Here is a 14,250-nt window from a genome sequence, read left to right as displayed (position 1 = left end):
GGGACGTATCTAATGAAATCTGGACACAATCTGATCCAGCGATGCAGTAGTTACTGATCTTAATAACAAACCACTAAAAAGATTTTTTATTTATTGATAAAAAGATAAAATAAAAAAGCTTATAAAGAAGAGATCACCATTAGAGATCTCTTCGATTCCTCAGCTCAAAGCTAACCAAACCAAACCCCACACGCACAGAAAGAAAAAAAAAAACAATTGTTGGGTCTTTTTTCTCTCTCTAGCAAGACTTTCTCTCTCTAGTTCTTGATTATTATTATCATTCCGGTGAATAAACCAAGAAATGGGTAGTAGTTTTTTCGGGAGACCAAAAATGGGTGGATCTTCGTCGTCGTCACCAACTTCTTCTTCTTCTTCAAAGAGAGGGAAGAACAAGAACGGTTCTGACAAGCCTAAGCAGCCACAGAGAGGTCTCGGTGTGGCGCAGTTAGAGAAGATTAGATTACACGGAGAATATAACTGCAACAGCTTCAATACTTACCCTTCTTATCATCCTTCATTCAATCATCAGGTACAAATTTCACACACATATACATATCTACATAGAGCCATGTGTATATAGTCTAGTAGTAATGGTTTTTATCACTTTTAGAAATAAAGAATCACCGTGACACCAAAGATGATTTTAATTGGGATTTTCTTTTTGATCATGAGAGCTAACTGTATGCTATAAGGATTTTCTTACAGCTGAGGCTTGGTGGTGAGGAAGCATATTGGCGTTTATAGCATAACAACATGACCAGATCATTCATCATATATATACATAATTCCAAAAAAAAAAAACTGTTTTCATACGTTATGTCTAAATAGAATTGTAGAATGATATATATTTAGTATACAGATTCATCATGCATTTGTTTTAACTTTTTAATTTGATCTAAATGGGCTATACTAATAACGATCGTGTTTGTGAATGTTGAATAATGTAGGATGATGTGAGGATGCAAGTAGGACATCAATCCATACCATCTTCATCACCATCCTTTACATATGCATCATCATCACCATCATCGGCTCCTTACGGCTTTCACCCAAACATGATGGTACGTCTACATGTATGCCACATCCAAATGTTGTATATGTGTATATGAGTATATCTATAGAAATTGTATCTAGTACTGTGTGCTTTCACAAACTAATGATATATACTCATTACATGGTTGTTCTTAAATGCATATCTTTTTAGATTTAGAAGATATTTAAATCAGATTCTTATTAACTTAGATCGAAATCATTTTAGCTTCAAATATCGCATCGTAATTAATAACAAAATCTTCAGTTATATTCGTATTAATCATCATTGTTTTCTATCTATCAAAAAAGTAAAAGAATCTCAAACAATTTTATTCCGTTCTACCAACTCGGAGGAAATTATTTTTAATAAGTCAGATTTCGTCAATAAGGTTTCTCATTATTCTTTTTTGTGATCTCACAGATGAATGCAAATAATGATCAATACGAGAGAACAACAATAAGATACGGAGATTCTCAGCCTCACGTAGCACCGAGGTCCGTACTCATTGTTATAGTTATATGATTATATGTATAAACAGTATTTTAGTTTACTTGTTATGTTGTTGATATACATGCATGTTAGATGTTTTGTGACATATTTAAAACAAAAGCTAATAATTGTTCTACAACACAGTTGGAACCCGAGCTACGGGATCTTGGAGAGCCAACATTTTGTGGAACCAAACACAACCAGACACTTCTTACACGAGGTCATTATTTTATATAAGTCCATACATATATACTGTATTTTATATTTTCTTAAGAGATATAATGGTTAGTAAGTACTTAGATTTGACATGATCGTGTTTGTTGTCTCTCTGAATGAGTTTTTTTCCCCAATGGTTATAGGATCCAAGAAATAAATCGTTGGGATCGGGTATTCAGGACTTCGAATCGAGTGAAGCAAATGAGCTAGATTTGGAGTTGAGATTGTGACTTTAATTAATGTATGAACTCATATTATTGAAAAAGATGCCATGGATTTGTTATACATTCAAAGCAAATTAGAGAAATAATATATATAGGTCATTTGATTTGATTTGATTTATGGCCTTATGGGTATCAAATTTTCATATCAAGATGTTTTTTTTTATATAGATAGAGTATATTTGTAAATTAATCTACATAATTTCGTATAAATCTTGAATCACAACGACGGTCAATGGAATGCTTACATAATTTCGTCTTCTGGCCTAGAATCTCCCTTAATAGAAAGTTGTGCACTAATGATTTTCTTTTTCTTTTTTTTGGACAAATAGTGAAATAATTTTCTATGACAAAGAAAACTGTATTCTACAAGTACGTGTATTATGTAGTAGTAAGAAAAGAAGTGTATATGCAGTAGTTGAATTACAGTAGAACCTCTATAAATTAATATTAATAACTTCTATAAATTAATAAATTTTTCTAGTTCCAATGTTGGGACTAGTGTAATTTTGGACACTATTCAATAATATAATAAAATAATATATTTTTTGAAAATTCTTTGTAAATATACGGTTCCATCAATAATATAAATTAATAATTATATAGAATTATCTATATATATATATATATCGACACATTAATGTTTATTAGAGTTCATTTTTTATATTTTTATTGTATAAAAATCTTTGAGTGATATTTTGACGATGATTGTTATTTTCATTGTAACTGATTTTATAAAAATATTAGTTATAACTATTAAATCTTATTTTTAATGTTTTTTTACCAAATTAGAAAAGTCTCTCTATAAATTAAAACCTCTATAAATTAATAGATTTTCCTGGTCCCAATATTATTAATTTATAGAGATTTTACTGTATATATAAATTAAGCAGCTGTATGCATGAGAACACAATTCTTATAAACCAACTATATTAATTAATTAAAATTTACATTAGAACAGTAACAATAAAAATAAAACTTTTATCAAATTAAATGATCAAACTTAAGATAAGTAGTATATATAGATCATGTGAATGTGATAATAGAAAAATATAAGAAAAGATGCATAGAAGGGGATGATGATGCCTCTAGACATTGTTCAGTGAGTATAAACTTGTAAATAGAGCTGCCTTTCGTATGTAAATCCAAGTTAAGAAAAAGACTCAGAAAAAAGTTAATTAGGATAAATTAAAATGTTAGCCATATGCTTTTATATGATTATATATGTTGTAAGAAGAGCCAACAATGGTACGACATCATCGAAAAAACGATGTTGATTGATTACTTTTGTGATTAAGATTTAATTTAATCTTTATGTAAGAATCTATCAATTGGTTGGTCTCTGTGGTCTCTACTGATAGATTGAAAATAAAAGCGATACACAATAACTTTGACTGATTGAGATTGGTGTCATTGATCTAATAATGACAAGAAATGGAAAAAAATGAAACTAAAAGTTTAGAATATATAATTATGAATTTTTTTTTCTCGTACAATATTTGTCTATTTACCATTGATCGAGCTTTATCATGACTATATTTGTCTATTTCAGTACTATTCAACACCCACCGAAAGTTATTATTCTTGATTAATCACTAGATCTGATTACTTGCACCATAAAAAAAAAAAACCTTAAAAGAAACGTTTTTATCATGTTTTAAACTAAATTTGATATATCTAAAGTAATCTTTGTTTACAGTGTTATAGTTCACCGTTGACGATTTTTTTAATGTTTTCGAATGGAGAAGATACAAATCTGTATATGTCCCAATCTCTGTCATGTTAATCGAAAACAAACAGAACATTAGATCTGAAAGTCGAATCGAAAATTAATCAAGTTATTCAGCTTTTTCATTCTAAATGGGATATAATCAAATGCACATTTCAATGGACTCAACCTGCTTCCAGTCTGATAATTTGGACGCACAATGCTTAATAGCTAATCCTATGTTTGTCCGAAAGGGCTTTAACTTGGACTTTGTTTGATGCCCAAAAGGCCAAAACAAACTAGTCATGAACAAGTGATATTTAATTTGTCCCAAAAAGAAGAAGAGAAAGTGATATAAAAAGGCCTAATTGAGTATTTTCTTAAATGATCATAAGTTTTATATAAATAAATATTTTTTTTTTGTAAAAAAAAAAACAGTTACGCTTATTATAACCTTGGATTTCTCTATTTTATAAATCAGCCCTTTTTTATAAGTTAACATGTGTTTTCTTATCTTAGATATATATGATCCGTTTGACAAAAGTAGGCAACCAAACAAACAAAATAATGATTTAAAGTCCTATGAAACGAAGAGAAAAATCTCGAGCTCTTATATCAAACCTGATTAGAAAATGAAACTATAGGGACTAAATTTGACCGGCTTTGACCCAAAACAATATGCTACATGATTGTAATTCTGATTTTAATTCTGTTTGATATGGCATGAAAAAACGAAATTGTATTGGTTAAATTCTGAATGAGGAAAAAAATATAGAGATAGGAATTAGAGAAGTTGATGGCAACGGCATAGTGTAGTCTTCCTCACGTATATTCCTCTGCTTCTACCACAACCGCGTGAGCCAGCTAACAAATGTCAAACTTCTTATTTTCTCTTTTCAGAATTTCATTATAAAAAAACGACATGTTGGTAATTAAAAATTGAGATAAATACATATTCATAGTACCTTTTCAAGATAACATTTTTTTATGTAAAAGAATGTAGTGATCTAATTGTTATGTTGTGTAGTTCATGCATACACAGTTCATTAGGTGCACGTCATTGTCAAAATGATATACTTTTTTAGACTACGTCAAAAAATCTTACTTCGAATTCGGTATATAAAGGAAGCCCTCTTCATAACCAAAATGGTGATCAAACAGAGTCCCATATCCAAAACATTTGAAACAACAATCAAATTCGTCAAATGGCCGGTCTCGGAGCGAAGACGTTAATGTTCGTTCTGGTGGCCACGTTAGCGACATTTGTGAAGGCAGACTTCAAGAAGAATATGATCGTTACATGGGGTAAAGATCATATTGGTATGACTGGTGACAACCTTCGCCTTGTCCTAGACAAATCTGCAGGTAACATACAGTACAATATTATAACACCGTAACTTCAAAATCAATCCATTTTAATCTATAGTTGATGACAAAACTTGATAAAAAAACGTTAAAAACTGTTTTGTGTGTTTATGTGTGCAGGATCTGCTATTCGATCAAAGGTGGCTCATATGTTTGGAAGCGTAGAAATGCTTATCAAACTTGTGCCAGGGAATTCTGCTGGAACCGTTGCAGCTTATTACGTAAAAAATACTAATATCTTAAATTTTATAGAAATTAAATACGAAAAAGAATTAGTGTTTTTGTGATTTAACGATGGATTAACTTTTTTTTTTTTAGTTATCATCTACGGGAAGTGCACACGATGAGATAGACTTCGAGTTCCTAGGGAATGCGACTGGTCAGCCTTACACAATCCACACCAACATATTTGCTCAAGGGAAAGGAAANCCGGCTTTGACCCAAAACAATATGCTACATGATTGTAATTCTGATTTTAATTCTGTTTGATATGGCATGAAAAAACGAAATTGTATTGGTTAAATTCTGAATGAGGAAAAAAATATAGAGATAGGAATTAGAGAAGTTGATGGCAACGGCATAGTGTAGTCTTCCTCACGTATATTCCTCTGCTTCTACCACAACCGCGTGAGCCAGCTAACAAATGTCAAACTTCTTATTTTCTCTTTTCAGAATTTCATTATAAAAAAACGACATGTTGGTAATTAAAAATTGAGATAAATACATATTCATAGTACCTTTTCAAGATAACATTTTTTTATGTAAAAGAATGTAGTGATCTAATTGTTATGTTGTGTAGTTCATGCATACACAGTTCATTAGGTGCACGTCATTGTCAAAATGATATACTTTTTTAGACTACGTCAAAAAATCTTACTTCGAATTCGGTATATAAAGGAAGCCCTCTTCATAACCAAAATGGTGATCAAACAGAGTCCCATATCCAAAACATTTGAAACAACAATCAAATTCGTCAAATGGCCGGTCTCGGAGCGAAGACGTTAATGTTCGTTCTGGTGGCCACGTTAGCGACATTTGTGAAGGCAGACTTCAAGAAGAATATGATCGTTACATGGGGTAAAGATCATATTGGTATGACTGGTGACAACCTTCGCCTTGTCCTAGACAAATCTGCAGGTAACATACAGTACAATATTATAACACCGTAACTTCAAAATCAATCCATTTTAATCTATAGTTGATGACAAAACTTGATAAAAAAACGTTAAAAACTGTTTTGTGTGTTTATGTGTGCAGGATCTGCTATTCGATCAAAGGTGGCTCATATGTTTGGAAGCGTAGAAATGCTTATCAAACTTGTGCCAGGGAATTCTGCTGGAACCGTTGCAGCTTATTACGTAAAAAATACTAATATCTTAAATTTTATAGAAATTAAATACGAAAAAGAATTAGTGTTTTTGTGATTTAACGATGGATTAACTTTTTTTTTTTTAGTTATCATCTACGGGAAGTGCACACGATGAGATAGACTTCGAGTTCCTAGGGAATGCGACTGGTCAGCCTTACACAATCCACACCAACATATTTGCTCAAGGGAAAGGAAACCGCGAGCAACAATTCCGGCCATGGTTCAATCCAACCACTGGTTTCCACAACTATACCATCCATTGGAACCCATCCGAAGTTGTGTAAGTAATTAGATATATATTAGGGAGTTTTCTAATTAAGTCTTACAAAACTCTTTCTTTTCTCTCTTTTACCAAAAATAAAAATAAATGGTTTCTATATATATATATCAACGAAATACCATGCAAAAAACATTAAGATTGATATATTTGGTTTCTTTATGTAAATCAACAGTAAAGTACACACTTGATAAAATTTTGTATCATTTTCATAACCTTATGGTTTTTGAGAGAATCTCAAACGATTGCATATTTTGTAGAGACTCATACGTATAAAACCTAACTTAAATGAATGTGATATGTTCAGGGGCGGATCCACCTTATTTAAGAGCGGTGCATGTGCACCATATAAAATTATAAATCGTTTAATTTATACATGAATTCTTAAAGTTAAAGTGGCATAATGGTAGGAATGCACCATATTAAAAATGAGGTCATGGGGTTAGACGCTCTCTATGTTCCAATTTTATAGTTTTTTGCACCTGGTGACAAATTTGGCTAGATCCACTACTGGATATGTTTAACATCGTTGTTTTGCATATACTTATCATGATTTGTTTTTTCTATAAAATAAAACATGCCACACAACTTATGATATAGGTGGTTCGTGGATGGAACTCCTATCAGAGTATTTAGGAACTACGAGAAAGAAGGAATCGCATACCCAAACAAGCAAGGAATGAAAGTGTTTGCGAGTCTATGGAACGCAGACGATTGGGCAACACAAGGAGGACGAGTGAAGACTAACTGGACACTAGCACCATTCGTGGCCGAGGGTCGTAGGTACAAGGCAAGAGCATGCTTGTGGCAGGGACCGGTCAGCATCAAGCAATGCGCAGACACAACTGTACAGTCTAACTGGTGGACATCACCATCGTTTAGCCAACTAACTCCATCGCAGCTGACGAGGATGCAAACGATAAGAGATGGGTTCATGATCTATGATTATTGCAAAGACACTAACAGGTTTAAAGGTGTTATGCCTCCGGAATGCTCCAAAAGGCAGTTCTAATATATAATTAAAGTTCCATTTTTTGTTTTTATAATTCATTCTTCCAAATCTCTCTGTCTTTCATGTGTGATTCATCTATAACTTGAATTTGTGCAATCTTAATAAACAAGGAGAAGTAATTTTCTTTTTATACAAAAAAAAAAAATATAGCTAAAAAAAATCCAAACATTCATGGCCCTAATTTATCCATTTTGGAGAAATTTACCGAAGTAAAAAAAATTATATATAAACAGACTTAGTTTCACATACAGTATACTATCTATTAAAAAATATATATATATATATATATATATATATATATTTCGTGTTGCTGAAAATAATAAAAAATCTTTATTGGGTTGAAAATTAGGAAAAATAATAAATATTTCGTGTTTTAAAAGCTATGCCGTGAACATGATGATTCAACTGTCCTCACGGGGTTAGACGGTTAGTCAAGTAGATTTTGTCAAACAAACTTCATTTTGATTCGGTTTACATTGATTTTGAAACTACAATTGATTTTGATTCGGTTTACATTGGTTTCGAAAAGAAGAAACCAAAAAAAAAAAAGTCACGCGAGGCCAATTAGAGAAAGAAGAGCGTCGAATGAAATACCCACAGGAATTGGCTACACTCGCGCAACTCGCGTTTTGTGCGCGTGGTTAAGAAATAAAGCCTTGTGATTGGCTAAAAAAAACAAAATAGTAGCTCCCCTCCTCCTTCGATAATAGCATTGAACACCGCCGGTGAGAAACAGCGATTCCAATTGTATTAGCTAGGTTTGGCCAGTGACGTAGTGTTTTAAGGGGTTTGAAACTTAGTAGTAGTTTCAATACTAGAGCAGAGAGCTTCTCAAGTAAATGTTTCTTTCTGGGTCTATTGACCACTCATCATCAGGCATGCCCTTATGCAACAATCATCCATTGGAGAAAGAAGGTGAGCTTTTTTTTTTTTTTTTCCTTAATTGTTAAGCATGCATTAAGCTGCATTTACATCCGATTTGAATTTTAGTTTTGGTTTTCACCATCCTCCCTCCTAATGTTGAAATTGAAGATTGGATCATTCTGCCCTTAGTGTCTTTGCATTGATTTTAACTTTAAATTGACCAGTGAGGCAAGCTTTAAGCTCCCTTAGATGGTGCTTTTAATCCAAATCATTTTTGTATTGCAGGAGAACAGTAAGACAAAGCATCCTCAACTTCTCTATGAAGCCAAGCTATACAGAGTTCTTGAAGGAGGGAAGTATGCTTCTGAGTCCTATATTTTCTTATTCTGCAGTTGTTGGAGGGATTGATTATTCAGTACAATGCTAATTTTGTGTTACCTGTTGGCTGTGGTCTGCAGTTGGAGTTCCTAAGATGGTTTGGAGTGTATGGAACAGAAAATGCATTAGTGATGGATTTGTTAGGGCCAAGTCTCGAAGATCTATTCGTGTAATTGTGGGAGGAAGTTCTCACCAAAGAGGGTTTTGATGTTGGCTGATGAGATGGTCTGGCATGAGTTTTTAACTGGGGGCATTAATTGTGTCATACTAGTACTAGCTATCAGTTCTCTTGACTACTAATACATTGATCATCTGATGGGCTTCTAGCTGACAAGAGTATATAGAATATGTACATTCCAAAGGATATTTACATAGAGATGTATTGTAGTTTTCCTTTCTTCTGATCTGATGAGCAAAAAGATTACGTGCCTTTTGGGCACTTTTACTGAGATTCTGCAGTGGGGAAGCTCTTCTAGACGAGGTTGATGATCGAAATGGAGCTTTTTCATGGAAAGCTTACTGTTTCACACATATGGCATGAAGATTATGTTAACTAATTTCTTTCAAGATTCTCCCAAAATGACTGACTTCAAACCTTTGTATAAAATCTTGCAACGGGACCTGTAGTTTGGTTTTCTTGTGATTCATTCTCATCAGTTTTGTTTTAACTTACTCTGTTCATATTCCTGTGTAGTTTCCTGAGCAGCTGAAGGGGCATAAACTGGATTTGTTGCTTGATCAACATTATTTGTAGAAACATAAAGAGCCAACCAAGCTTGAGCAGAGATGTCTTCAAAGGCTTGAGTCAAGATTAGCTTGCTTGCAACAGGACAGGGTCAGCATCAAGCAATGCGCTCGACCATACGGTTTAATTGGTGGACTTCACCATCGTTTAGGTCGCAGCTAGCGAGAAGGGATGATGGTTTCTTATGTTGTTATGCTCGGAGAAGCATTGTACTCTCCTTTTTTTTTTTTTCTCCTGATTTTTCTTTTACTCGATTTTGTGGAATGAAAAAAAAAAAATTCTGTACCAAAACCAGAATCAAATATTGGAATGTACACACCTCGAAATTAACGATTGTGGATTTGATTTTTTTTTGGTAGCTAAGATTTTGGAACCTTTTTTCATAAAAGAAAACCAAATAACGTACCATTGTGGCAATTAGAAACTACGATAATACCCTCGGGTTTGATATTGTATCGAAAGATTGGCGGACCCATAATGGCGCAGTGGTTAGGTGTACAGAAATGTTTTTTTTTTTTATAGACGGCTCAACTCAAGCCCCCGGGTCCATGTCAGTCAGTCACCGGCGTCAAACAAAAAAAATAAAAAAAATATACCTTGTGTATGTTTGTTGTCTCCTCGCTAATTTCTCAATTTAATAAAAACAACCCTAAAAAGAAAAAAAAAAAAACCCCTTATCTCTATCTTCTGCTCATGATCCAGATTCGATTTTGAATCCAAAAGCTTTGCCATGGAACGTATCATCGGCGGCAAGTACAAGCTCGGAAGAAAGATCGGCGGTGGTTCTTTCGGCGAGATTTTTCTTGGTGCGTGTGTGTTCTCTCTTCGTTCCTTTTGTTTCTCGAGTTCTCCTTCCTCTTTGATTCGAAAAACAAATTAACGCGTCTTCTGATTGTTTTTGTTTTTTTCGCAGCTACGCACGTCGATACTTTCGAGATCGTTGCTGTTAAGATCGTAAGTTTCTCAGTTCGATAGCTTCGAGACGAATCCTTTTCTGGAGATTTGAATTTGAGATCTGCTCTGTTTTTTTAATCTCTTTATTCATATGTTCCTTTGAATTGATATTTTTCTGAATTTGTTATTCTCTGAATTGATCAGTGAAGCAAGCTTTGAGCTACTTTTAGCTAACAACTGTCTCCTTAATTCAATTTTTTTTTTTTTTTTGTATTTGCAGGAGAACAGTAAAACAAAGCATCCTCAACTTCTCTATGAAGCTAAGCTTTACAGAATCCTTGAAGGAGGAAGTATGCTTCTCTGTTTCCTATTTTTCTTTTCTTATTCTGTAGTTGTTTGGTTGCGTTTTCTTGACCAGTATTAGCTAATTTTGTGTTCTGCAGGTGGGATCCCGCGCATAAAATGGTTTGGAGTGGATGGAACAGAGAATGCTTTAGTGATGGATTTGTTAGGGCCGAGTCTCGAAGATCTGTTCGTGTATTGTGGGAGGAAGTTCTCACCAAAGACGGTTTTGCTGTTGGCTGATCAAATGGTATGGATTTTGATTTTCCTAAGGGTCTAGTCAAGTCTTGTTGTTGATGCTGTTTACGTACAGATCATTTTTGTTGACTAAACTTATCTTGCTGTTACAGCTAACAAGAATAGAATATGTCCACTCCAAAGGATATCTTCATAGAGATATAAAACCAGATAACTTTCTAATGGGACTTGGCCGGAAAGCGAATCAGGTATACTTCTGTAGTTTCTTGTCTTCGTTCTAATGATAAAAAAGGGGATGGTATGATTGCTAGGTTTCTGTTTTTTTTCAGGTTTATCTAATTGACTTTGGACTTGCCAAAAGATATCGTGATGCCAACACCAACCGCCACATCCCTTACAGGTATTTGTGGCCATGTGTCATGATATTGTTTCTATCTTGTGTTCCATCTGTTTCTGTTTAAGCTTTACAGTCAGATCATACAACTTATTGCTTTATTCGCCTATGTTCAGGGAAAACAAGAACTTAACAGGAACTGCACGATATGCAAGTTGCAATACACATCTTGGAATTGGTAAGGGGATGCTGCCATTTTTTCTCTTTAATGTAAAGTAAATCGCCTTTTCTGATTTATATTTTTGTTTCTTTTTCACAGAGCAAAGTCGACGGGATGACCTGGAATCGTTGGGATATGTGCTTTTGTATTTCCTAAGAGGAAGGTGTGTTGGCTTTTTGACTTGCAAGAAACTAGCTAACATTGTGTTTTTGCAGGGTATTGTTATTCCTTCTTTTTATAGATTTACTTAAATTGTTTCTTGTGTTCCTATTTTGATGAACCTCCTTTTTTAGTCTTCCATGGCAGGGTCTTAAGGCTGTTGATAAGAAGCAAAAGTATGATAAAATCTGTGAGAAGAAGATATCAACTCCTATTGAGGTCTGTTTCCCTGTGTGATGAGTTTTTATTTTATTTTTGTTACTCCTCGTTCTATTAAATAATCCATATCCCATCCGTTGCAGGTTTTATGCAAAGGTCACCCTGTGGAGTTTGCTTCATATTTTCATTACTGCCACACACTGACATTTGATCAGCGCCCTGATTATGGGTTCTTGAAGCGGCTCTTTCGTGACTTGTTTTCACGAGAAGGTACTTTGTAAAAGACATATCTTCTTCATCTTTTTAATTCCCTCAGCTGATGGGTTTCCCTGCAATCAATTTACCTACCTTACTCTGTTAAATGTTATCTTTTCAGGATATGAATTCGACTATATATTTGACTGGACTATAATAAAGTATCAACAAGCACAGAAATCTAGAAATCAGTCTCAGGTATAGAATTTCGGTTTTTTTTCCTCCATCTTAAGTATTTGCTTGTTCTTTTCACTTGTAAAGAAGGTTCCTTTGATCATAAGTTTCCTGCTGTCACCTTTCGTTTTATTTTCTAACAAATATATATCCTTTGTACTGCAGGCAGTTCCCGGTTCTAGCAGCGCTCGTGCAATGCCAGTGGACACCACCAACCATCGGGGTAAGCTCTAGTTAATGGGTTGTTTGGTTTGTTGTTACAATTGTTTATCTTCAAATTTCTGACGCTCTGTTTGGCAGGAGGACCAAATATTTCTTATGAAGCCGAGGCCTCTGAACGTGTCAGATCGACTAATGCCATTGGTCCAAGCCCGCAGATAAATAATAATACTGCTATAGGGAGGAATGTGGGTTTTGATCACCCCGTCCACAAGAATGTATGCATTTCCAAATAACTGTTTTGTTCTGCAACTCGTCGCTTGTGTCAGCATGTCTTACCTGCAAATTGTGTTGCTCCCAGAACACTTCCTAAATCCCTAAAAAAAGCTTTTAACCGTTTTGGATTGTCAGTTAATTATACTATGCAAACTTGATATTGATCTTTGAGATATGACTATTATCTTGCTGATAACCCATTGCAGATGAACATGCCATCCACTTCACTATCTCCTGCCGGTACCTCAAAAAGAAATGTCGGACCTGAAACTTCAAATTCTGGGTATGGAAGTGGGAATAGAACAGGCGGCTGGACTTCCTCTTTCATGTCTCCAGAGAAATGATGCAAAGAAAAATGTAGCTTTATTCTGAAATGGTGAGTTGAGATTAAGCACAATGAATTTGAGTCACACCCTTATCGCACCTCTGCAACTACAGCAGAAATCAGAAGTTGGTGTCACTAACACCTTTGTATCTCCACCTTTGGGTGGAAGAAAAGTGCAAATGCTTTGTATGTATATTCCCTGAACTTTGTGGACAAGAAGGCGTTCGCTGAAGCATTTTATGTTACACACACAAGGCATGAAGTGTATGTTTGCTTTTCATTCAAGATTTTCCCCAACCTTTTGTATAATTCTTACACCGGATGTGTAATCTTGTTATGTGATCCATATATATCATTTTTTTTAGATACTCTGTGCTATGTGATTTAATAATAACCTTGTGCTGCAGCTTGATATATGTATACATTTGTTAATGGATAAAACCGTTCTTTGCAGAAAATTCCAGAGACAAGCTTGAGCTGAGATGTCTTCAAAGGCTTAGCAGTTGTGCACAGGTTTCTTTCCCAGCCGCCCATGTTTGATTCTTGTTATTTTCAATAGGTATAGATTTTTAGAGTCAACATGGGGGTTAAATTTTGTTAATAACTCAGAGATAATGACTGAGCAATTAATATGGAAAAGAACAAATGTGTGAGAAAAGCTCATGGAGCCAGTCAAAAGGTCGATGTTTCTGCCGTATGAGACAGCTCGATTTGTTGCCCTCTATCAGGAAATCATCATCACCCAAAGAGGTAGGTGTAGGTTTGTTATATGCAGCTGTGATGAAACAATATCTTAGGGCATAGGGGGAAGATCCAATTGTGTAACTACTAAAAGCAAGTTTGTGTTATATTTCTTCCCATCATGACGTTTTACTATGTCTAGTATTATATACTCTTCAAAATTTGTTTTAATATATTCCTAATTTTTTGTATTTATGTATCCTCAAAATTATATTTTACTAAAATTCGAGCATACACCAGCTCTAATGGGAGATAGCACACTAGTACAAAAGAGAGGGTCGCAAACCTAAAACACTTATAAAAAGTACAAAATAGTTTCGTTAGGTTCGATTAAATA

General features: G+C 34.2%; 4 protein-coding genes and 1 long non-coding RNA gene across 6 annotated transcripts; all 5 read left to right on the top strand.

Moving 5' to 3' along the window:
* LOC104717311 (protein SPEAR3-like) lies at window positions 136-2,071 on the top strand. Its single transcript, XM_010434857.2, has 5 exons — window positions 136-529; window positions 948-1,061; window positions 1,454-1,527; window positions 1,667-1,742; window positions 1,882-2,071. The coding sequence occupies exons 1-5, from the start codon at window positions 302-304 to the stop codon at window positions 1,966-1,968; spliced, it is 579 nt and encodes a 192-aa protein (XP_010433159.1). The 5' UTR covers window positions 136-301; the 3' UTR covers window positions 1,969-2,071.
* Window positions 4,829-5,521, top strand: LOC104720080 (probable xyloglucan endotransglucosylase/hydrolase protein 26). Its single transcript, XM_010438052.1, has 3 exons — window positions 4,829-5,032; window positions 5,153-5,253; window positions 5,351-5,521. Exons 1-3 carry the CDS (start codon window positions 4,873-4,875, stop codon window positions 5,519-5,521), a joined length of 432 nt encoding a protein of 143 aa, XP_010436354.1. The 5' UTR covers window positions 4,829-4,872.
* On the top strand, window positions 5,966-7,822 carry LOC104717310 (probable xyloglucan endotransglucosylase/hydrolase protein 26). The gene is made up of 4 exons (XM_010434856.1): window positions 5,966-6,169; window positions 6,290-6,390; window positions 6,488-6,681; window positions 7,279-7,822. The coding sequence occupies exons 1-4, from the start codon at window positions 6,010-6,012 to the stop codon at window positions 7,688-7,690; spliced, it is 867 nt and encodes a 288-aa protein (XP_010433158.1). The 5' UTR covers window positions 5,966-6,009; the 3' UTR covers window positions 7,691-7,822.
* Window positions 8,384-10,027, top strand: LOC104717308. 2 transcript variants are annotated; one of them, XR_756188.2, is made up of 3 exons: window positions 8,384-8,605; window positions 8,840-8,910; window positions 9,013-10,027. It is a non-coding gene; the product is annotated as an uncharacterized LOC104717308 (long non-coding RNA). The 2 variants fall into 2 exon arrangements; XR_756187.2 differs by having other exon boundaries at window positions 8,840-10,027.
* On the top strand, window positions 10,289-13,578 carry LOC104717307 (casein kinase 1-like protein 3). The gene is made up of 14 exons (XM_010434855.2): window positions 10,289-10,483; window positions 10,591-10,631; window positions 10,852-10,921; window positions 11,015-11,163; window positions 11,264-11,359; window positions 11,441-11,511; window positions 11,622-11,683; window positions 11,765-11,828; window positions 11,959-12,043; window positions 12,127-12,253; window positions 12,360-12,436; window positions 12,578-12,635; window positions 12,713-12,849; window positions 13,054-13,578. Exons 1-14 carry the CDS (start codon window positions 10,408-10,410, stop codon window positions 13,189-13,191), a joined length of 1,251 nt encoding a protein of 416 aa, XP_010433157.1. The 5' UTR covers window positions 10,289-10,407; the 3' UTR covers window positions 13,192-13,578.

Source organism: Camelina sativa, chromosome 10 (assembly GCF_000633955.1).
Source record: "Camelina sativa cultivar DH55 chromosome 10, Cs, whole genome shotgun sequence".
Classification (NCBI taxonomy): domain Eukaryota; kingdom Viridiplantae; phylum Streptophyta; class Magnoliopsida; order Brassicales; family Brassicaceae; genus Camelina; species Camelina sativa.
This window is presented reverse-complemented; position numbering and strand designations above follow the sequence as displayed.

What these genes read in the sequence shown, in the direction of transcription:
- LOC104717311 (XM_010434857.2), top strand. Translation starts at nt 302, where the DNA reads ATGGGTAGTAGTTTTTTCGGGAGACCAAAAATGGGTGGATCTTCGTCG. An exon ending in ATCCTTCATTCAATCATCAG is followed by an intron (nt 530 to 947) that starts GTACAAATTTCA and finishes TGAATAATGTAG; the next exon opens with GATGATGTGAGGATGCAAGT. An exon ending in GCTTTCACCCAAACATGATG is followed by an intron (nt 1,062 to 1,453) that starts GTACGTCTACAT and finishes GTGATCTCACAG; the next exon opens with ATGAATGCAAATAATGATCA.
- LOC104717310 (XM_010434856.1), top strand. Translation starts at nt 6,010, where the DNA reads ATGGCCGGTCTCGGAGCGAAGACGTTAATGTTCGTTCTGGTGGCCACG. An exon ending in GAACCGTTGCAGCTTATTAC is followed by an intron (nt 6,391 to 6,487) that starts GTAAAAAATACT and finishes TTTTTTTTTTAG; the next exon opens with TTATCATCTACGGGAAGTGC. An exon ending in TGGAACCCATCCGAAGTTGT is followed by an intron (nt 6,682 to 7,278) that starts GTAAGTAATTAG and finishes CTTATGATATAG; the next exon opens with GTGGTTCGTGGATGGAACTC.
- LOC104717307 (XM_010434855.2), top strand. Translation starts at nt 10,408, where the DNA reads ATGGAACGTATCATCGGCGGCAAGTACAAGCTCGGAAGAAAGATCGGC. An exon ending in TGCTGTTGGCTGATCAAATG is followed by an intron (nt 11,164 to 11,263) that starts GTATGGATTTTG and finishes TTGCTGTTACAG; the next exon opens with CTAACAAGAATAGAATATGT. An exon ending in TTGTATTTCCTAAGAGGAAG is followed by an intron (nt 11,829 to 11,958) that starts GTGTGTTGGCTT and finishes CTCCTTTTTTAG; the next exon opens with TCTTCCATGGCAGGGTCTTA.